This window comes from Stigmatopora argus, chromosome 12, assembly GCF_051989625.1.
Source record: "Stigmatopora argus isolate UIUO_Sarg chromosome 12, RoL_Sarg_1.0, whole genome shotgun sequence".
NCBI classification, from domain to species: Eukaryota; Metazoa; Chordata; class Actinopteri; order Syngnathiformes; family Syngnathidae; genus Stigmatopora; species Stigmatopora argus.
The window spans coordinates 6,042,022-6,065,643 of record NC_135398.1 but is presented as its reverse complement, the minus strand read 5'-3'; the positions used below and the strand labels follow the sequence as shown (position 1 = coordinate 6,065,643).

At 41.0% G+C, this 23,622-nt stretch overlaps 2 protein-coding genes and 1 long non-coding RNA gene across 9 annotated transcripts in view; 1 reads left to right on the top strand and 2 right to left on the bottom strand.

Annotated features, from left to right (window-relative positions):
• Positions 1-21,210, top strand: part of yeats2 (YEATS domain containing 2) — a 73,207-nt gene extending 51,997 nt beyond the window's left edge. For 4 of the 5 annotated variants that reach the window (XR_013304240.1, XR_013304238.1, XR_013304236.1 and 1 more), the window contains 6 exons: positions 19,035-19,139; positions 19,768-19,908; positions 20,100-20,177; positions 20,641-20,911; positions 20,970-21,020; positions 21,141-21,210. The gene's annotated coding sequence lies outside the window, so the exon portion shown is untranslated. The remainder of the gene's footprint in view (positions 1-19,034; positions 19,140-19,767; positions 19,909-20,099; positions 20,178-20,640; positions 20,912-20,969; positions 21,021-21,140) is intronic. The other variant, XR_013304237.1, reaches the window with a different exon arrangement.
• Positions 14,319-18,451, bottom strand: camk2n2a (calcium/calmodulin-dependent protein kinase II inhibitor 2a). Its single transcript, XM_077615379.1, has 2 exons — positions 18,012-18,451; positions 14,319-16,949 (listed from the first exon to the last, which is right to left on the bottom strand). The coding sequence occupies exons 1-2, from the start codon at positions 18,178-18,180 to the stop codon at positions 16,879-16,881; spliced, it is 240 nt and encodes a 79-aa protein (XP_077471505.1). The 5' UTR covers positions 18,181-18,451; the 3' UTR covers positions 14,319-16,878.
• A 44-nt stretch (positions 21,211-21,254) lies between the features above and the next one.
• Positions 21,255-22,978, bottom strand: LOC144085764 (uncharacterized). Of its 3 annotated transcripts, XR_013304255.1 has the most exons (6): positions 22,907-22,978; positions 22,261-22,380; positions 22,087-22,162; positions 21,884-21,963; positions 21,803-21,822; positions 21,255-21,340 (listed from the first exon to the last, which is right to left on the bottom strand). It is a non-coding gene; the product is annotated as an uncharacterized LOC144085764 (long non-coding RNA). The 3 variants fall into 3 exon arrangements; XR_013304254.1 differs by lacking the exon at positions 21,255-21,340 and having other exon boundaries at positions 21,675-21,963; positions 22,907-22,977; XR_013304256.1 differs by lacking the exons at positions 21,255-21,340; positions 21,803-21,822; positions 21,884-21,963 and adding an exon at positions 21,977-22,004 and having other exon boundaries at positions 22,907-22,977.
• Positions 22,979-23,622: the final 644 nt, after the last annotated feature.

Below are 23,622 nucleotides of genomic sequence, written 5' to 3'. Positions count from 1 at the left end.
AAATGCAAAGTCCGCCCAGTGCTCGTAGATATATTTTATACACGAAAGAGATGCAAAAAAGACAGTGCCATGGCCACCTGGCTTGGTCGCATCATAACATTTTGATCGTATCTCGGGCAAATTATTCGATCGGAAGTTCCGTCGTAACACGAGCATGTTGTATGACGAGCATGTTGTATCACGAGGTACCACTGTATTATAATATTTAAGTAGTGTATACAAAAATTGTGACAGGTAGTTTAACGTGAATTTGATTGATTACACGCTTGGGACATAAAAAAATAAAAATAAAAACAACCTAAAGTAGTACTTTTAAATGCAGCAAGTACCTGAGGAGAGTTGAGCAGCACATCTGGTTTGTCCTAAAGCTGGCATTTACAAAATATGGCTCCAAATAACAGTGCTCTCCTATTTAGCATCAGTGAAGAAGCTATTGAGTGTCTATTGGATTGCTTGTGACATTTCTGGGTTGGGCAACGTAGCACACAGCGACGGCTATTTGGATTGTTGACCGTGGTGATTTCACTGGATGGCCCGCAGGACGCGAAAAGGAGAATTTGATAGGTTTTGTCGCCCCATTTGTTTCTGAAGCTCCTGTTGTATTTTCTTATTTCAAAGGTTTTTTTAATAACTTGACGTGCAGCCCTGTGTTTGTTCCCGCGTCAGCTGGGAGAAGTCTGCCATTGCTGCTTGTCATTTCCCTTCATAGAAGTCTGACTTGTGTGCGAGATTAGTCAACAATGTGAAGAAAAAAAAATGAGCGTGATAGGTATCTTTGAAATGTGAACCTTTATTCTTGATGTGCGCTTAAAATAGAGCTAGATATCCCAGACTGTACCACCCAATCTGTGTATCTGCCAACTTCATTATGCACAATTCTATGTGTCCATCCTCTTAACTGATTGGCCAACTCCATAGACGCCCCATTCATTTGAACTGGGAGAGCTTGCAGCCAATCAGCCCTTTCAGTCAACGTCTTGTAGCAGAGTGAACATTTATCATTGTTCATGGAGAATCTGGAAGAATTGAGAACAATTAAGCAAAGCCAAATCCCTGTTCTCTATCAACTCTGAGGACATACTCGGCATGACAGCTGCCAATGTTCTGGCCACTAGTCGCAATGATGGTGCATTTTTACAAAGCCATAATGGAGTCTTTCCTCACCCCCTCTGTCACCATCTGCTGCACTGCAGCCAAGGACAAGGGTACACTCCAATGTATAACTACGTCTGCAGCCAGGCTGATCGGACGCAAGCTGCCACGCGCCCACGGCTTAGAAACCTCCATTTTTACTTTTTGTAAAATACAGGACTGCAAGTGTATGTTATAAACATCAGCTCCTGCTTCTTAGACTTGACACTGTCAGAAAAATATGGTGCAGTTCATTCATATCCATGACAGTATCTGGTCATCTCTCGCCACTTCACGACTTTGTGGCTTCAGTGCATTGCAATATTTTCTAAAAGCAAAAAATATTCACAAAAATTTCAACCAGCAGGGATCCCCCTCTCAAATCAATCTCACTAGCTGATTGGTTTAGACGCGTGACGGGGAGGAAGAAGGGTACTCGGTCGTTTGGTCGCCGGTCTTTTGGTTGCCCGGAAGGTTATTGATAGTTACCATTTAAAGCGTTGCTCAAATTCCCTAAATACAAACTGCGAATTACTATTTAGTCATACTTAATGTCCTAGTAATTATTAGGCTAAAGAAAACCTCCAAATATTCCGGACTTTTATTGTTTTTTGTTGGAGAACTTGTTAAGATCCTGACTGATGTAGCTTCTTAAAGTGACAACGCATGTACATACAAACTCTTCTACACTCACACGTCGGCTCAGTGAAACTGCTCATGGCCATTGTTAGCTTTTATTGATGCGTAGACCGTGTTGTTTTACCTTGTTTTGTCGCCGGACTTTTTGAGACGGTCCGGGCGACCAAAAGACCGCGACCAAAAGACCAGCGACCAATCGACCACACACGGTTTAATATACACTTTGATATTGCTTAGACGTGAAAACCATTTGCTGCATAACAAAAACCGTTTTGCCTCGATCTGGAGGGTGTTACATGTGTACTCCTAAAGAAATCACTTGAAACACTCCGCTATCTGTCTAGAGTCACAGAACTTGACGGCTTAGCAACCGTAACTAAAGAGGCAGGGTTTTTGCCAAAGGTCAATTGGCTGCCACCCAAGTAAGTGTCCCCTGAAAAGAAATAAATGAACGTTACATCCGAATCATACGAAACTATGACATACAGGAACCGAGGTCCCACTGTACTCTAAAACTACGTATTTACCAGGAAACAGTCCTCGTCTGACCTCTACCATGTTCTTGCTTTACACAGCAGAGTGCCAGTTACTGGCTGTATTGAACCTTGGTTCCGACCTAAATGACTGCAGTATATGCTGTCCAGCAAATAGATTGACACTAATTGGCTCTTCCTGTCCTTCATGGCACACACTAAGCAGACACGAACACACTCACACAGGCATTCAAAGTGATTTAGACAGACTTCAAGTATTTAGAAGAGGCCGCAGATGTGCGTTATGTAAATGTTTATCAATAGAACACCGATTGGAGCAGACTATTAAACTCAGAGGGTTTTTTATGTCTTTTTGCAGGTTGTTATGGAAACTGGAACTGTAGAAATCTGGAGTATTCTTGGGCTGTATACAAGTGTTTCTACTGCAGCTTGTCGCCCATGCGTAAAAGTACATTTGTGCCGCACTACCAAACTAACAAGAACCAAAAAAAAGGCTATCATTTACAGTATATGAGCCAGCAACAAGGAGATTCTGTTCATTCGAAATCTATGGAAAGTGAATTTAGATTTGGTATAACCCGATCTAATTGTTGATCCTTTAAGACATGTGTCAAAGTGGCGGCCCAGGGGCCAAATTTGGCCCGCCGCATCATTTCGTGTGGCCCAGGAAAGTAAATCATGAGTGCCGACTTTCAGTTTTAGGATCAACTTGAAATGAAGAGTATAGATGTATATTAAATTTCCTGATTTTCCCCCTTTTAAATCAATAATTGTAATTTTTTAATCAATTTTTCTGTGTTTTTAGTTCAAAAATCATTTTGTAAAATCTAAAAATATATTTAAAAAAAAGCTAAAATAAACATTGTTTCAGATCTATAGAAAAACTGAATATTCAGGGATTTTAATCCAGTTCTTTTAATTCATTTATATTAAAAAATCTAAATATTATATCTAAAATGGTCCGGCCCACATGAAATCGAGTTGACGTTAACGCGGCCCGCGAACCAACAGGGGTCTGACACCCCTGGAAGACGATGCCATGTAGGCGGCATATTTTTGCACAACAATGTAATTGCTATCCTATCATTTTAGAATATTATTGTGTGTTTCATATTTAGTGTTAGTGGGTGTTTTGTAGTGTGTGTGCCTGTGTCACACTGATTCAGTTTTTGAAAAAGTGTGTGATGGTGGTCCAAAACGTTGGGAAAGTAAAGGTAATGGGATGGGCTGTCAGATATACTGTCTTAAATAACTCCAATGTTTTGGCCGCATTTTGATTTTTTTTGTTTTATTTGTTCGTGAACTAGTCCAACGCCCATGTGGTTAATAGATAGTTATTTATTAGTGCAAGGGAGGGTTGAATGTCTAATAAGTGAGGTGGGAAATGAAAGGTCATGTAGAAGTACTTACACACCAAGAAAGGCAGAATATGTGAAACTGTGCCAAATGTGTCAATGTACCAGCCGTTCACGTTTTGTTCCACTTTTCTTGCGGCTTCTATTCCTCTGAGTTTTTGGTATCCTTCAACAGTTCTGATTTCACGATGAAAATATTAATGACACATTTGATAACGTCAGCGTACTGCTCTCCCATCCTAGTCCAAAATATAAATATATCTACATTTTTTTGTGTATTTTTCTCGCATAGTCTTTATGTCGACATCTGCCCAAATATTAAATAGACATTCCGTCTCCTCATTGTTCCACATTGCAACCTGACTCATGTTTGCCGACGCACTGCTGAACGCAGACTGTGATGCTAACCAAACATTTCCCATTACGCCGGTGGCTGCCCGAATCAAATGGGGCATGTATGACTTCACCCTTATTTTTCTTTCAATCTTTTTCCTCCCTTTGGAGTGATTTTGTGTTTCAAGAATTGACTTGTTTGGAAAAGGACATTTTTTGATTCCTAAGAAAACTGCATCTGAGTCCAGCCAGATCTGTCAGCCAATGAGGTTTCCTTGCAGAAATCTCCAGAATTAAGCAAAATTCTCCAAAGAATGCTGAATACTGAGCGAGAAAAGTTGGCAACGCGGGGGGTGACAGGCGGTGCAGGGGGGGTTGCGTAGAGCTTGACAGTGGAAGGTTTGAAGTATGCCTCTGTGTGAAAAGTAGTTCAGCAATTAAAGCAAAACTCTGTTCCAGGTCCCTACTGGAAAGAGAAGACAGGATGGAAGAGGAGGCGGCTGGTGGGAGGGAAAGGGGGCAGATAACCAAAGAAACGCAGATAAAACGCGGTTATTTTTGACAGAACTGGAAAAAAGGTTTTAATTTTAGCTCGGCGCGTTCGATCGCCATAAGGGGAGTGCGTGCCGCTTGAGTGACGAGGATAGTGGGGGTATTGTTGTTGTTGTTGTTGTTGTTTTTTAAAGGCTTGCCTGAAGGAAGACAAGTGTTCCCAATCTTATATTGAGAGAGCTGACCCGGCCAAAGCTTTTGTTTGAATTGAAAAACCGCAGTCATGACCCAAATGTGAAGTACGTTTAGTATCTTAAAATAGCAAGCCATTTACCCCTTCTCGCAGGCAGTCAGGCAGCCACCTGAAGCCATCCCAGCAATTAGTCTGTCAAGGCACACTTTTTTTTTGACAATGCTCGTACATTTCCCCACTGTGAGGTTTTCAACTGGGCTTGTTAATGAAACTTTCTCTGAGAATTTGAAGTAAGAATTCCACTTCTCTGCTGCCTCTTGTTTTTGTTTGTTTGTATGTTCCTCTTTCTGACCTACATACATTATCGTGACCGACTCAAAACTTTCTTTTTCGTCTCCATGGAAACGTGTAGAATGAAGGCTTGGAAGAGATGTGCCATCTCGAAAGGCTGCGTGTGGTTGCGTTCCTCCACAGCGTGTTGCTGACAAGCCCACACATCTTGCTCTCGGAGAAAACACGGGCGATGGCTGAGGCCAGTCAGCTTTTTCGCATTGTGGAAAGGGATTACAAAACGTCTAAAACTATGCGTGCATATGTGTCTAGTACAAAAAGCTGGATGAAAGATTATAGACCCAAAGCTTTTTTTCTTCATTATTTGCGCTTCCAAATAAGATATCCTTCAATTTTTAGGAAGCTGTCAAATTTCATGGCTGGCAAAGCCTTAAATCCCACACTCCTGACTTGGAATACTCGATAAATTGTGGAAAATCTCAAGTGGTATTTTTATGGTGGAACCTGTGAAACATTTGTTAGTGCCTTTTGTGTTTGATTAAAGATGTTATCGGAGTCTACAAAGAAGTTGTCTTAAAACATCAACACTTTTCATTTTAAAGCAGCAAATGCTTAGTATCCACTATAAGTTTTATTGCATTTTTCTCTCTAAGAGAATGAACAGACTAAATTTATTTTGACATTATGGGTTTCTGTCCAAAAGCAAGTCTCATAAAAGTACTTAAAAACTACTGAAAAATACAGTACCTTTTCAAAATAATAATAATGATAAGACCAGTTAAAGCTGCTGATCAAAACATGACACTGGGGCTGCTTTGTTACTTCAAGGCCTGGAGAGCCAAGTATTATTAGTGGAATAATGATATCTGTGGTGTAACAGGAAATCCTTTTCAATCTCTAATTCAATTGACATACTGCAGTGGCAAGAAATTGCATTTATCATCATTTTATTATTAAAGACCAACATGGGATTAGTTCAAACATGTTAGTCCAATAGAATATTCCGTAAACCTGCTTATCCCCATCAAAACGAGGGTTGACGTGATGTAGATGGGAAGAGGAAAAACAGGGAAGCTCTCAGATATATAATGCATGCGTGCACTCGGTGAGCATCAAAGATAAAGTGTGAGGAGGAGGAGGGAAGATGATCAGGGCATTTCAAATGGGAAACCGCCACATATTTTTCCCCCCTTTTCCATCACGGTTGTAAATCTCGCAGTGGATTGGCGTGATCGGGATTACGAATGCTTGTTGCACTCGAGCACGCGTGAGCTCCAAATTTCCCTTCGTGACATGTCTGAGACGTTCACTGGGGTAAACTCACCCGTGCGCTCATAAAATGAAATTAAAAAAAAAGCATCTTGGGGGCAGAGTAGGCCTGGTAGACTTTCCTCCGTTCTTCTCTTTGAGCTGGAACGACGAGAAGACAAAGCAGGCTCTAGCAAGCCCCGAAGCAAAGCGCAGAAGAAGAAATGATCTTTGTTAGCCGAGGCCTCGCTCCCCTCCCTCCGCCAATTCGGCACGTTTTTTTGCCTAGCACATGACTGGCTTCGGGCTACGGCCGAGGTGAAATGGAAAGAGTCGGCTGACGGCGAACGCGAGATACGTTTGAGTGGTAAGCGACCGTGAAGAAGGCGGGAGGCGGATTTAGGAAAGATGACATGAGAGTTTGACCTCAATAACGCATGCGCCTCCTCTGCTTTTTGCGGGGTGTGAGGACGCGTAGTCCAAAGTGCAAACAGAAATAACCTCACACCTCCCTGTGCGGTTTTATACGGCGCGGTGGTATCTCTAAAGGACAGTGTGCGGTGGTCTGCTGTCCTGAGATTAGTCCACCATTGTTGTCATCACCCCCCCCCCCGACTGCGTCACACGTTGAGGAAAGTGACACAAATAGGGACAGTCAGTCGTGTTATTAAATTAGGAGCGTCAAAATAAAAAAAATGCTCAAGTGATCTTCTCTACGATGATGTTTAGGATGTCATTTTCATTTTTACCCAGTGTTTATTCTTGTAGTTTGGCCAATCAAAAGACATTTGAGAAAACGTTTGATATGATATTATCTGTGGTTTGGGGCAACAAATCAGAAATGTTCCATTTGTAGAAGTGATCTTTCAAATGTAATTTCATCTCTGTGTGTAGTTTTACTTTTGGTGACCATGCCATAGTCAAAGATTGAAATATTTTGGTTGCTTTCAAGATCATTTAATGCAAGAATCTGCGCAATATAGCAGAAAAAATAGTGTTGTATAGTAGTCATACCCCAAAAGAAGTTAATGTCTTTTGGTGACCATGCCATAGTCAAAGATTGAAATATTTTGGTTGCTTTCAAGATCATTTAATGCAAGAATCTGCACAATATAGCATAAAAAATAGTGTTGTATAGTAGTCATACCCCAAAAGAAGTTAATGTCGATCATTCAATTTCTATACTCATTTCTTTGGACCTTGTTCATACAAATGATAATTAGTATAGGTAAGTTTTTTGGTAGTATTCTGATCTAGACAAATTTGATTTGTATATGCAAATGACAGCCTTGGAACCTACAACTGATATGAAGATATGAACATGCACTATAAATTAATTCTTTAATAGTTGTATTTCAGATAAAGGTTGGTACATTTACGGTCTCAAGAGGGCAGGATATACCTCTGCCGTCTCCCAGATTATGTAACAGCCAACGATCAGTGAGAGATGAGAGCCACGAGCCAGTCTGTCCACTACAGACAAACCGTCTCCGTCTATTTTAATTGATATTAACGGAACAAAGTTAGTATCCATTTGAGCCTCCCTCCCCCCAAGAGCCACATTGTGATTTATTACCAATGTAACTCTTATTATAATAGCACACAGAGTCCAGTGACTCGCTGTACTGGTACTTTTCTACCAGGGAAGCGCATTTGTCTGTCCTGTTCATTGGCGATCCTCGTCCATATCCTCATTTCAATGTCTTCCCACACCTTGGCACGCCACTGGGACTACCTAGGAATCCTCCTGGCTCATTTTTAATGAGGATCTCATCTTTCTTTGCGTTACCTTGAACTAAGACGGGTCAACTCACCCGCACGCAAGCTTCTGCCACCTCGTTGAATAATTGACGAGAGGCCACAATGTCGCATGTGCCTGGTTGCGCATGTCAAATCGGTCCAGAGTGTGCGGACATACGCAAAATAATAAGTTTTAGAGAAGTCTCAGTGAATAATCACTTCCATGTTGCTTTCTAGTCTTTTGTCCGTTTTTTTTTTCCATCTCCCTTGATTTTATCTTGAATTTTTTAAATCAACCTGACCAAGGGACTAAAGATCAAAATGAGCCTTTTGGCTATAATCTTACATATTTACATGATTATGGTTTTTCATATGTATTATCCCTTATTAAATAAATCAAACAGAAAAACGTTTTGCTGGAGAAAAAGACCTTGGTGGGTTTGGTTAGTTGTTTGGTTTCATAAAGCTCCACATAAAACACGAGCTTTGAAATAAATAAATAAATAAATCTTGGGTTGTTTAGATGTAGGAGGACAAGTTACAGTACACAGAAAGCAAGTTGTGTAAAAGAATGAGTCATTGTATTCATCAGGCGGCACATTTTGCATTGTTTTTGCTTCTGGGTGAGAGAACAAAGCAAGACGTGCTATTGTGCTAATGTCTCAATTAAACCTCTCAAATCACCAGGCCGCTTTTGGGTAGATTATTTCCAATATCTTCCCATTCTGACAAGAATGTGATGTAACAGATAATATCATGATGGGTGGGTGGGATGACTTGTTTGGTCATTTACCATGTATTAATGAAACCTGAAAATCGTTCCACTTTTTTTTTAAGTGGGTGACGCTCAACGTTCTGGAATTTGGAAATATTTGGTCTGAATTGATCCAAAGCAAATTTTCCGTGTACAGCAACAACAAAGGGAGTGACTAGCCTTACTGTCCTATAGTGTAGTACTTTAATAAATGAGTGCAGTTAACTGAAATGAACATAATGGCCGTTCCTCCAACCGGTCCTGTCCTTTTTCAGCGCATGACATCATTCATTTGACATCCCCCTCTCACTTTTTCTCCCTGTCACTGTGACAAGTAAATAATTCATGTTCAGGCTGCTTCTTGGTGCAGATAAATCATGTGAGCAGAAACGGATCCACGTGCTTGTCTTCCCACCTCACGGGCCAGGATGGAGTAGGGGGCGGAGTCTATGTGCTCATAGCCAACTGCGGGGATCACACATTCTAGTTTTCATTTTTTGGGATTGGATTGAGTTTGAAATCTAGATTGACAATGGCCAATCAAACACAATTGTTTCAGATAGTTCCCCATAGCTCATGATGTCAGTTATACGTACCTACATTTTCTTAGGTTACTTTGAAGGCAATATTGTCAACCGTGACCGGACGTTTGGTCGCCGGACGTTTGGTCGCCCGGACGTTTGGTCGCCCGGGTGAATATAATTTTGAGAGCTGGTTTCAACAGTAGATATTTAGATAGTAAACTCTCTTTCTCATGAATACAATTTTGAGAGCTGGTTTCAACAGTAAACTCTGTCATGTTGTCAAACGTCCGGCGACCAAACGTCCGGGCGACCAAACGTCCGGCGACCAAACGTCCGGGCGACCAAACGTCCGGGCGACCAAACGTCCGGGCGACCAAACGTCCGGGCGACCAAACGTCCGGGCGACCAAACGTCCGGGCGACCAAACGTCCGGGCGACCAAACGTCCGGGCGACCAAACGTCCGGGCGACCAAACGTCCGGGCGACCAAACGTCCGGGCGACCAAACGTCCGGGCGACCAAACGTCCGGGTGACCAAATGTCCGGGCGACCAAACGTCCGAGTACCATTGTTGACATGCAGGTCGTCACATAAATAGTTTTGTAGTACACAGATTTTCCTCTTAAAAAATGACATCAAGAAAAGAATAAATGCAGGCTTTGGCTTTCAACTGTACGAACAGGAAGGGATTGTATTTACAATAGTTCCCCAGATGTTTCCTTTCACTTTGCACGCAATATACATTCGCTGCCAGGCCCTCCCAGTCCTGATGGATTTGATGTCTATCGCCGTTAATTGCAGCTAGTGCGTTAACTAGCCTCTTGATGCGTAATCAGCCATTGTCTGTGTAGTACAAGGTCTACAATGACTGTCGTGCAATTTGCTGGACAGACCAGAGCGTCCCGTCAGTATACATAATGGTAGAGTTGCGCTGGTTGGAGAGCTCTTCTTTTTAGTCTATTAATATGTCAGTGCTTTACTCCTGTTCTCTGTCAGCCTACATGACAATGCAATGGAGGAATGCTGCGGTTGACACACCTGACATACATCTTGATCGTAGCCTTATTGGCCTCGCACTTGCACACACACACGCATAACTAATGGGGAGATAAGTCTCAAGAGCTGCTACAGTATTTAAAACGTGCAGATAGACAGACAGGAAATGTGGTGACTGGAGGGCAACTCAAGGGAGGGCTGAACATTAATAAAGCAGAAATCATTTATTTTTAATTCCTCACCGAGATGTAATTACGTGCTATTTTTAAGACTTCGCTGTGATTTTTCACGCGGCTCTCCGTTCAAGATGATGGGAAGTTGTTTAAGTTTGTGGACTAAAATGTGCATCGTCTCAGTGTGGTTATGGGATGAGGTGACGTGGTTTATTTTATGTTGTTTTACTGAATCTAGAGTAGAGGTACAGTGGCATTACATCTAACATTCCTGAAAAGGGACATTTTTTAGCACACAAGTACTACTGAATCAGGATTTTAGGTTGTAGGTATGATGTTAAAAATGGGAAATGGCAAACTCGGCAGTGGATATGAGAGCATTTTAGTTGTGAAAAAATAGTGCACCTGGATCAAATAAACTTTGTTGAATTCAAGGATTTTGCGACACAAAAAGTTCAGTCAGATAAATATGTATTTTATTTGAGTTCCTCTGAGGACTCCACGGATAATTTGACTGCTATCTAGTTTCCTTGGTTACAAATGGCTGCAAAGCCCTGGTAGGTTAAAAGTCAGCTTGACTTCTATTAGGCCAGGCAGGGGGGTCTAGCAGGGGGAGGGTTTATGTAAGCCCTGGGTCCTGTGGGAGGGGTTGATACTGGACACAGTGACCAACAATGCATTTTGTATTTATTCCATCTTTGTAGTTTCACATTGGACTGCAGTTGCGCTTGCTTATTTTTCTCTTTCCCTTGACTTTATCTGTTTTTATTAAAACTTGGTTTTGGTAGCTGGTTGCCTCTGATGGGCTGACTGATGCACAATGGCAGGGGGCCCGTAAGAGACGTTTAACTTGCCTGGACTCCGCTTATGTAACCAGAGAGTGGGCAGCGTGCTCTACAACTTGGTGCTCTTAAACAAGGGTCCCTAAACAAAGTATTGCTGAAGCAACATACAAAAATAAACGTAGGTCTGCATACTACAGACTCATAAAATCAGTGATTAACCAATATTGATCCCTATATAAGGCAGACTACCAGCCAATGTTCCCTCTAAGCTGCGTGCGTGCGCAATTGCGCACTACTGTCGTCTTCTCTGCGCACAGCAAATCATATGGAGCGCACAAAATCAAATCCCATTTTTTTTTAGCTGAGACCGACGCGCGAACCACTCATCCGCCGGGCCGCCCATTCATAGATATTAATCATTACATTTTATTATTACTAAATCATTTATGTGTAGTAGACATGCACCTGCTTATGGCAGGTGTGATACTGGTGTGTGCCAATAGCGAGCAATGATGATGTTGCTCACATCGGTACTCAGTGTGCTCAGGGAGGTTGTCATTCTGCCCAGACAAACAAAAAATTAGAGGGAACATTGCTACCGGCTTTTGAGAAAATAGAAAAAAAAATCTTCTACTCGTCCCTTATAGTAAGGAAAATACGGTAATTAGTTTTTGGCAAAAAGGTCGCTTGTGCGCTTTTATATTTGTAAAATCCAGACCCAGTACCTCCACCTTCCTATCAATTGTCCTCCATACTGTGCAGGCCAAGGGTAGCAACAGCACTAATCTACCGCAAACTCCATGCCTTGCTCGCTCCATCACCCTTCTTTTCACTACCCCGCCTCCCCTCGCGTCCTATTGATTGTCACGAGCGTGCGTTTGAGTGCTGTCAACGCTCACGCCCGTCAAACCATTGGATGCAAGACCGTAGTGTTTTCTTTTTACCCCTCCGTCACGTGTCCTTTCAACTGAGTCATGACTGAATACATAGGATTCGAGTGCACTGTTTACTCTTACAGTCTGTGTCTTGTACAGCCAGATGGTTTCATTTACTCCTTATTTTTAGTTTCGCCCTTCATTCCTTTTCAATTCATCCCAGAAGACCGAGAAAGCTTTGGGTGATGGGAATCACTTCACTTTGCTTCCGCTGCATCTTTTTGGCCTGACGGTGAAAGCGGCACTATTGCAACCCACGTTAGGAGTTGAAAACCCTTTCTAGTTTTGATAAAGAATTGCTTTTTTTGCATTTGAAAGAAGGCAGTTGGTTTGCCTTGTTGTACATCGGATGACCGCTGTCTCCATTTGCCGACAATCAAAGTAGATCCTCTCATTCCCTTTAAATTTAGCGTGCATGGATTATCCGTAACATGACAGAAAACAAAACCTGTTTGGCTCAATTGTTTGTGAAGGGCTTGAACGCTAAAACACGTCTATGTTTACGTCGTACAAAAAGTTAGAGAAGCTTTTCCACCGATTTCCAGGCACCCACGCTGAGCAAATTCAATAAATATGTCCACAAGTGCGCGAGAAGAAGCCCCTGGAGCTTTTTTAAAGTTTTCACGAGCCTTGTAGTGGCATACTGGAAGAGAGTAAAGAACATGGAAAGCCATTAGATGCATTTGGGACTAAAGCAAACATTGCTTTGTCTACCCCCGGGGCGACGTAATGGCATGATATACTGAATGGCATGCTTATGTAATGGCGGGAATATTAATGGAAGCCCACCCGGCCGAGGGGGGTAAAAGTGCTATCAGATCAAAGCCTGCGCTCACTTCCAGCCAAGAACTGAGAAGAGCTCTGTGTGTATTTGACATGTGACAAGACATCCTTCAGTGACACTTAACATTTACAGTGAAGGCTGTGCTCCTTAAAAAATAAAAATAAAAGATAAACACACACACACACACTTAAAAAAAATTCTAATTCACAACAGTTGATTAATTCCAATAGGGTTATTATCCACATTGTAGAGATGATTACTATGGTTGTGGACTTTGAGTAGCTTAAAAGTGGAAATTGAAAAGGCCATTTTCCACATCACTCAAAGTAAAAAAACATTCACTTGTGCCAGTTAAAAAGTGGATTTCAAAGTCATTTAAAGTCATTTTTTAAAAGCCATTGATGGCCAGCGCCTCTGATTTTCAAACATCTATTGTTAACAGTTACAGTGATGAGTTACTGTTTGTCCGATGATGCAGCCTGACAAAAGCATGGAAAAATACTATGATTTGTACTGCAATGGAAAATATGGGAGACATAAGGGAAATGAATAATAAGTACATTTTGCTTTCCCACACCAATTGTTTGGCAATGAGAACCATATGTTGTAGTAGCTCAAGATTTTGATCAAAAACATATGCTCACACTAAAAAAAAAGGCCTTACTATACATAGTCATTTTTAGGGGGAAAAAGCCTTACTATACATGGTCATTTTTTTAAAGAACGAGGCCTTACTATACGTAGTCATTTTTTAGGAAAATAAGCCTTACTATACATGGTCATTTTTTAAAGAAAAAAGCCTTATTATACATGGTCATTTTTTAAAGAAAATAAGCCTTACTATACATGGTTGTTTTTTAAGAAAAAAAGGCCTTACTATAAACATAGTCATTTTTAGAAAAATAAGCCTTACTTTACATGGTCTTTTTTTTTTAGGAAAAAAGCCTTACTATACATGGTCATTTTTTTAGGAAAACAGCCTTACTATACATGGTCATTTTTTAAGGAAAGATGCCTTACTATATGTAGTCTTTTTTTTTTCTTTTAGGAAAATAAGCCTTCCTATACATGGTCATTTTTTAATGAAAAAAGCCTTAGTATACATGGTCATTTTTTTCAACAAAGAAATGCCCTACTATACATGCTATTTTTTTCTTACTTTACCTGGTTTTATAAAAACGGCCTTGCTATATCTGTGTCTGGAGAAAAAAAACATTGAAATGATATTCTTGTTCTCAATTTTAGTGTTGTGTGGGTTTTTTTTATATCCACCCTGACTCTTGTTCCTAGAAAGATTCAATTATGCACCATAAAATTTCACTGATTACATTATTGTATGAATCAAACAGACAATAATCTGCAGCTACATAAATATAGCAGAAGCCTTGTGCCTTATACCAAGAACATCTGGTGGTCACATGACTTAACTGCAAAAAAACAGACGGAACCATATTTTCATCTTTTACCATTTATTAGTTCACCAAATACAGTGAAAATGGCATCATAATATACAATGAGTCATTCTTAGAATGCCATGACATTTTTGTAACATTTTTTTTCTTTTTTTGCTTCATAAAATGATGTTCCGTTATTGAAAATGTTAAGTATTCATGCACAACAAACCAAATCCAGTTTCTTTAAAATGATGGTACAAAATAAAACAACTTAAAAAAGAAAAAAAAAACACCAAAATAAAACATAATGTTCAAAATAGGTCAAATAACGCCATGTTATTTGATCATACTCGTAAACAGTGCAATAGACTCTAAAATTGCCATTTTCTAACAAATTCATCAACGAAGCGCAAGTCACAGTATACGATTTCTTACTAATAGTTGAACATCGATGTGTGCAAAAAACCCAGACACATTCAATTAGTCTTTAAAAAAACCCACCGAGCTGTGATAATCCACGTCATCTTTTTCACCTGTCCTCTCCCCAGTAGAAACTTTATTTTCTTGTTGATGAACTGTAAGATCATAGACGAGCATATCCTTTAAATAACAAATATTTAGATATAAAAATACAAATGTGACCTTTATTTATTGTTTAAAAACAAGCGTGCCGAGGGGGGTGGGGGGATTTGGTGGCACCGCAATGAGAATCAATCCATGCATGACCACAAAACACTCATTAATTGTAAAATGAACTTTTCCAAAGTATACTGGACAGTGCTACCTTGACTTATGAGTTTAAATCGCTCCCTGACCAAACTCTTAACTCAATGAACTCAACCGGAACAAATAGAAATGCCCTTACTCTGCTACAGTCCCAAGCCATGTTTCAAAAAAAAAAAAAATCCCCAAATTTGCTTTTTAATAAGGAGAAAAGAGCACTGCTTTGTATGAAAATGTCATAAGAGAAAGTTACTTCATTAATTTATGTACTGTAGTATATGCATGCTGCCTAGTAAGTGATGTGAGGACTTTTTTTTCCCATTCAATAAAGGGCTGAAGGTGCATTGGTAATTGGAACTCTCCTTGCCCACACGTGAGGGCATTACGGTATCTGTTAGAAAAATATATCTTTGCGTTTATAAAATGTACCCATCTATTGTAATCTCATATCATCTTTCTTTTGGAAAGATCTGAAAGTAGACCATGTAACTCGCTCTCATATCGCGATATCATTTCTGCGAGACAAACCGAGCAGTCTTTAGTTGGATGAAGCACAAGATAAATATCTGTTAATTGCAGAAAGTTTTTTTTTTATCGGCATCGTGCTCACAACGCAAATGTTGACTCAAAAGAGCGGAAGAAAAGACCAGGCAAGGATTCTTTTAGCTCTATACAATAACAATACAAAAACTCAAACGTCCTACTTTAAGTCAAGGTACCACTGAGCGTAATCTGCTTAGTTGAGATATTTCCTTCAAAATGTGCCGTATTCACTGAAGAATCAATTCAAATATTCATATAGAACAATATTAAAATGACACTTTTATTAGTGCTAGCCCGTGTCCTGTATGCAATGTGTTTTCCACCAAATGTTGTCCACAAATCTGGCCAAACCATTGTTTATCAGCATTTTTCCTTCACCAAAATAATCCACAAAGGTGGCCATTTTAAGGCCCACCTGTGCAATAATCCAATATTTATTGTGAGGTGACCTCGTCAAAGGAGAAGCGTTCACTGGCACAGCTTTGGACAATTTGTGAACAGCATTTGAACCAATTTGACCTTTTTTTTGTCCAAATATTATTGAGTTCAGCTTGCCCAAGCAGAAAACAAAAAATGTTGCATTTGACTGATTTAAAAGATATGCACAGGCGCAGCGAGATAGCCAGAAACAAAACCCGGGCGAGCAAAACAAGTGGATTTCCACTACAGAAAAAGATTAACATTGCACCATCCTCGAATATATGTTTTTACAATCTGGTCTTCTCGAAGTAGAAGTAGACTTGAGAGTTCGCTTGGTCTGTGTGAGGGAAGGAAAAGGGGTGTGGGGTGGTTACGTAGGGGGTGCAGGGGGGGATACCAAAGCAGTAGAGCAGCAACAGGAATGCATTGGAGTGGTGCTGAAAGGACAGCTCCTGTGAATTGGACGGGTTTGGGAGGGTTTCTGCAAGCCGAGCCTACTGTACAACGTCGAGCTTCATCCCGACACTTGTTTATGCGGCGCGTCCGGGGCGGGTAGGGGTCTCGGTTTTAACGACAAGTTCACCCCCTCACACTTGAAAGTCGAGACGCGGCGGTGGCCGTCGGGGGTGTTTCTTCCTTCCTTCCTTCTCCTTGAAAAAGAAAACTAAAAGCGGGACTGGTTTTGGGGGAGGATTGCCAGCGATCATCCCACGACGGACTTTCTTTTCCACTCCGCTTCTCGCCGGCCTCCTCTTACTCTCGCTTGTCCTCCAACCCGTTTGAGGCCATCGTCAAGCCGACTGCGCGTCGCCGTCGGTTTCTTCTTCTTCTTCTTCTCTTCCTGCAATCCTCCAACATGCACAGCCGACAAGCGCTTCAAATCGGTGATAGAAATGAAAAGAGTCTGCAAGGCATCGCTCAGTGAGGGGTGTTTAAACGCCGGGCGACGACTTGTCGGTCATCCCCTTCAGGACTTCGTCTATTCGGTCGTCCTCGATCACCACTGTTAGAGGGGAGGGGCGAGAGGAAAAACAGCATTTTATCATCTCCATCGATTTCAGTATCGACTACAAGATGTTCCAAAGCTAATGGGGGAGGGAATCTGCGCACGAGTGAGTGCTAAAAACAACTCTAATGACGACGGCGGATAAGGTTTTGTTTTCGTCGGGATGCCAAAATGCAAATAACACGCACAATAACTCTTTCGGTGCCATTGACGGCGATAAACGTCCAATCGTGTGTCTCTTTTCATGATATTGTTGTCAATTTAAATGAGTTTACCTCTATTAGACGTCCAATCCACTTGAACCGATGGCCTGCAAATTGACGGTGACCGGCGTCCAATCCATTTGAAGTGGGAGGGTGCCAACCCTCCCACTTCAAATGGATTGGACGCCGGTCACCGTCAATTCGCAGGCGATCGGTTCAAATCAAGCAAATTATTCACAAACTACGATTCAGTGCGCAGTGGCGATGTCCCGATTCGATTCGCAGTATTAGTATCGGCCCGCAGTATTTTTTTGGAGTATCGGGTTTAGTCACAAGATGGGATTCGATCCTTTAGTAACGTGCTTTCAGTACCATCGAACGAAGTAAACATGTCTGCTGAGTGGTTCGGTATCTCTTCAAAACCTAATGAGCGTAAAAATTATTTGTCATTTAATGATTACATCGTTTCTTGCATTATTTTGACTGGGTGAATTTTTTTCTTAGATGAGTACAGGGGAAAACGTCTTGGGAGAAAAATCGGATCCGATCGCAAGTCTAGAAAATCAGCATCGGGACATCCCTAATATGAACGTGTCGATGTAACAGTCGGGTGGCATGCAACACTGGTTTAGTTTATACCTACCTCTATGTAAACTATTATATAGAATATATAAGTGAGATCTTGAATGTGGATACATGTTTGCCATTGACGGCGATAGACGTCCTATTTACTTGGCACTGATTTACTGCCAGGGATCCCAGTTCTATGGATTGGACGTCGATCTGATTCATATAAACAAGGTTCCTTAAAGGCATGACGATCTGGAAATAATGGAAATGAAATCAAGTGGCTCACCTCGCTTGGCTCTGCCGATCTGGCCGAGCTTCGGGGGTCTTTTGCCCTGCGAGCCGGCGAAAAAGGCGTTCGTGTCCTGCAGTCCGCAGCTAAAGGACATTTGGCTGACCTCGCTGTCTGCTCCGTAGCCGCTCATTTTGCCTTCGTTGTAGGGCAACACTTCGGACATGTTGGATGGCTGATGGCGAATAGATTGGGCTCCTTTCTGCAGCCTCCTAAAAACGCCGATGTAGGGATTATTTGCTTGGGTTTTTCTTTGGAAGTCCCGGTGGAATCTCTCGGTGTGGGTCGCCAGCTGTGGTGGGTGAGTCCTCCGCGTGTGTGCAGCGTGCGTGTGATGGTGCGATCGCTTCTGTTTCGAGCTCGAGTCTGGTGAGAGAGGAGGAAGATCCCGGGATCATAAAGGAAACCCAGGCGAAACGGTGAAGTCATCCATCCGGGTGGGAGGAAACAAGTGTGTGTGTGTGTGCGCCTAGTCGTCTTTTTTCTATGTGTGTGTATATATGGATGTTGTGGAGGCCCAACAGCGCCCCCAACGGGCTGGAAATGGAGCTGGAGGATTTTTAGCAGATGAGGCTTTGCTCTGTCAAAAACAAAGGCATTCATTTGATAATTTTCGTTGGAATGACGTCACATTTTCACAGCTTGTGTAGAAACGTTTCAAGTTTTGGTGTGTAACTTTTTGGCATTTCTATCTTATCAACCCTGACAGGGATAAAGCCTTGTTGAAAACCAGAAATCCAATACACGTATTATGTTTTTACACGATAGTATCATGGAATTATAGTCCCAATATTTGACTAAAAGAAGCACCTCAACTTCAATACATTGAATTGACAGCAGCATTGCTAAACTGCACATTTTATTCTTAATTTAACGTAATTTCCTTTGCAGAATAAAAGATAGTTTGAATGTATAAGAAAGCCAATGCATGCACAATGCTTTTACCAATGAAACCCACGTTAAACTTTGTACCTGCGTGCAGCCATTTTGGTTTGTTGACAATTGTCTTGTGTTTTTAAGTAGGTCAACTCATCCCACGTCGCACATGGCTGACACTGGCAATTGGCATCAGACTGGCAGGCCTGCCTTGCCTTGGTGGCTTTCTCTATCTCTCGCTTTCTCAAGGTACATGCAGCATTTCTGTCAAAGTGTCTGCTGTCAAACATGCACACGCACACGCACAGATCGAGTGATGGTGATTTTAGCCCAGCCGACAGGCTTTGTCATATTTACCCAGTGGTGGATCGTCAGGGCTGGCCTAAAAAAATACATGAATCACAGACTGATGTTAATTATATATTGGCCAAGAACACGTATTAAATAATTCCAAATTGTCTGTCATATTCCTTTCATTGATTTTCCCCTAGTTGCCTTGCTTCCAGATGTGTTTTCATATTTAAACATTTAACCAATCACATTTCAGCCATTATTTGTTGCCAGGGTCAGAAATCAACCTGGAGTCCTTCACAATCAGTTCCGCAGGCCCTGCAGCATAAACTATGCGTGGATAAAGCTGTTACTTTAACCAATCAGATTTCGAGTTGGCGTCATCGCTTTCACAAACTATGATTGGCTGATAGAGTGGACTAGCCAGAGCTAACAAACTATCTGTTGCGAGTTGCACAAGCTAATATATTGTTGTGTTGATTTAATAGCGGAAGAGAAGAAATTGATATGGTTGCAGATTTAAATACACGTTATCATGAAAACAATGATTTTTTGTGTCGCTTTTAATATGCGTCATCAATTTCAGAGTTCAAGTCTCCGCCCCCAAACTTCAAAATGGCGGATGAGCCAGGAGTCGGTTTGGCAGTAGACTGCAGAGCAGCTCAAAAGTGACGATAAACTGAAGAACGACGGGATAAACTTCTTACAGGACAATGCAGCGCATTCGGTACGTTGTCATTTGGGGATTTCGATGCCCCAGTGTTCATTTTAAGAGTGCTATTTGACGGGATCGTGCTTCGATCGCGTGCTGTAGCCCCACATGGATGCAACCGAAAAATGTTTGCAAACAAATTGGCTACATTGCGTGACCTATATCTCTTTATGTTTAAAAAGAAATCATTCCATTGTGTGTTTCAGCACCTCAACGAGGACAGACGACTGGGAAACATCAAGAATTTGGCTAAACCGGCCAAACAGGAGCAGCTTGTCAGCAAAGTGAGACATTTTTCTTTTTTAATAGTTTTTATTTTCTCTATCCGTGTACTAGTTAAATTTCAACGTTCAGTATTGAAGTCGTTGCTCAATTAGCTTGTTTTTTTATTAGGATACATTCAAATTTTGAATGAAAACTAACTGATCTGGTGTTGATTTTTAATAGCAAGAACCTGTGGGGATAACTCACCCGCACAAGTGCCATCTAGTGGTGGTTAAGGAATAAACGGTACACTTGTAGAAAACACTACCTTTACCCTAAACTTGTTTTCCCTTCCCTTAAAGACCTCATAGCTTGGACCTTTTCAATTTTAGTTTTAAATGCGGCTTTGTCAAAAACCGAGACATTCACTCAACAATAGCGCAGGGGTCATTTTTGACCCAGGTTTAAACATATGGTAAAATTATTAGTATTTTCATGTAATTTGTACTAAACCTACTCATTTTGTATCTTGCTTCTCTTCAGGTTGCACTAAAGCTGACAAGACAAACTTCCCCAAAAGGGGTACATGGTGTGCTGCTGTTATATGGGGACATTGGAGGATGGCATTCTTTGGCACCAGTCCAGTATGTTTTCTATATCTCCCACCACATCCTGATTATTTGATTTAGGTGTGTTGGTGGTGGAAGACATGGAAAATACACTGGATAGGGCCACCGAGGACTTCAGTTCAAGATCTGTTATAAAGCCTCAGATCATTTGAGTCTCTCTACTGCTGAGCAAAGTCATCAGAGGGGTATGTCTTAATATTTCCATGTTTTCCCCCCAACTTTGTTGCTTGCCTTCTTTTGCAGTGGGATGAAGGCCTGGTGATGGGACTTGGTCTTATTGGAAGGACACTCCTGGTAAGTATCCCTTTGATGTTAATAGAAAATACCTAATTTAGTATTTTTTTGACTTAGCGATTGTCTTTTTTTAATGTTGAACTTAGTGTATGGGTGTCTTGACTTTTTTTCTTATTCCAGAATTCTCCATCCATTTACTGATGGATAATTGTGCTGCTTCATTTGTGGAAAAATAAACATTCTTAAAGTGGATATATGTCTTATTCTTTACAGTGAACAATGCAAAAAAACATGTCAAGTTAAAAAAATTTTATTGACAGGAAAACATTATTGCACACTTAGGAGTTGGCATCACATGGTCTGGCCAGTCTTTTCTCCACCTGCAGACAATAAAACATGGCAATATTTTTTATAAGAAAAATACTTAGATTATTTTTTCCCAAAAAAAAAAAGACCATTGAAGTCTTTATTTCCCCAAGTGTTTAAAAATAAAAAAAAATAGAAAAAAAGACCATTGAAGTCTTTAGGTCTTTTTTTCCCCAAGTGTTTAAAAATAAAAAAAAAGACCATTGAAGTCTTTATTTCCCCAAGTGTTTAAAAATAAAAAAAAATAGAAAAAAAGACCATTGAAGTCTTTAGGTCTTTTTTTCCCCAAGTGTTTAAAAATAAAAAAAAAGACCATTGAAGTCTTTGGGGAAAAAAAGACCTAAGTGTTTAAAAATAAAAAAAAATAGAAAAAAAGACCATTGAAGTCTTTAGGTCTTTTTTTCCCCCAAGTGTTTAAAAATAAAAAAAAAGCTGCTCAAATATACTTAGGGTAAAAAAAAAATGATCCTTCTTACCTTAAGGATCCAGCCTCTACCTATATAAGAGGGGGGAAAATGTTTTAAATTGTATAACTACTCTACAATAAACAAATTAACCTCTCAGGAGACTGCCAGCATTCTCCAAAGTGCAGCAACACCACATAATGCAAGAGAGGCATCATCTTCAAGTGGGCAACCTGGGAAGATTACGTGGGCAACCTGGGAAGATTACGTGGGTCTAATGCATGCAAAAAGAAAAGCAAGTTATCATTTATAGAGACTGCAGATTCAAGAGATGGGCTTAGGGGGTTTACTTTTACCTGTTACCTTGATCTGGCCCCTGTAACCTCAAGGTTGTGAGTGTTCTGGGCAGGCAGGAAGCGCTGCATGTTGATGCTAAACAGGGAATACATGCAACAAAAAAGCTTAAGTTATTATACAGAGACTGGAGATTCAATAGATAGGTTTAGGTGTTTTTTTGGAACTAGTTTCACCTTGATCTGGCCCAGTGTCCTCTCATGAAGGAAGAGCTGCATCTTGACGCTAAACAGGGAAAACTGGATTTAACCAGACCATTTGGGAGTTGCCAAACAATTATTACAGGAAAGAGAAATCTTAAAAAAAATGATCAAGATAAAGAATGAAAATAAGTTAGTGAGTGTTCCGTGTTATTTTTCCATTTTCTAGACAAGGTGATTAAATATACAGACTGGCGTTAACAAAGGAGAAAGTTGGTTTAACAATTTTTGGGTGAAAACAGAACAATTACAAATTGGAAACGGGTGTTTAGCACTCGCAATGAAAACTATCATTACATACAACATTTTTGAGTGAGCCTTTACCCAGCAAACTCAGTTGATGTCTCGGCTCTGTTTGATTAAATCAAAAGTCTTTCTACACGACTCAATAATGAAGAAAACGGACTACATACGTCGTCGTGATGCTAATGCTAAGATAGCTAGTCACATGGAGCACACAGCCGGTAGGGAAAATGAGACTAAACTTAAATTATCGACGGTGTGTTCAACCTGGCATTTAACTAACACATTTGTTTGCGTTTTAGGCTCAATTGATTCCTAAAAAGTCTCCCGGTAGCGTGATAAAAATGCACTTAGGCCAGTAAATTGCTCAACGACTTACCTCGCTGGCTTGCTAGCCACCCGGCAGCAGAGAAAGGCTGCCCAAAAGGGCGAGGTGCTGCGCATGTGCATAATTTACGCATCTACGTCAATAGGCATAACCACGCCCACATTATCTCGACATATTGAATGTGGAAAAGATGGTGGCTTGCTTACCGCGCTCCAGAGGTGATGACGTAGAATAGTCGAGATTTTTGTGGTCTTGATGCTATAAAACAGTATGTCAGTACACTTATTTTACCAAATAATATGATACCAAACATTTTACCTAGTATTTTACATCAACTCACCTTTAATCCAGGCCATCTTAGTCCATTAAAAGTTTAACATTTGAAACACATAGAATGCTTCATTGTCTCATCTCATTTTCTGAGCCGCTTTATCCTCACTAGGCTCGCGGGGGGTGCTGGAGCCTATCCCAGCTGACTTTGGGCCAGAGGCGGGGGCCACAAGGAGAAAAACAACCATGCACACTCATACTCATACCTAGGGGCAATTTAGTGTCCAATCAGCCTACCATGCATGTCTTTGGAATGTGGGAGGAAACCAGAGCACTCAGAGAAAACCCACCCAGGCCTCGGGAGAACATACAAAGTCCACACATTTGGACCGAGCTGGATTTGAACCCAAGCCCCCCACTGTGAGGCAGACGTGCTAACCACGCGCCCAAATTGTCTCTCTAAAAGGCCCCAGGCAGTCACATGGCCTTAAAATCAT

Coding starts and splice junctions, on each gene's coding strand:
- camk2n2a (XM_077615379.1), bottom strand. CDS start 18,180: ATGTCCGAAGTGTTGCCCTACAACGAAGGCAAAATGAGCGGCTACGGA. Junction 16,950..18,011: donor GATCGGCAGAGCCAAGCGAG/GTGAGCCACTTG, acceptor CCCCTCTAACAG/TGGTGATCGAGGACGACCGA.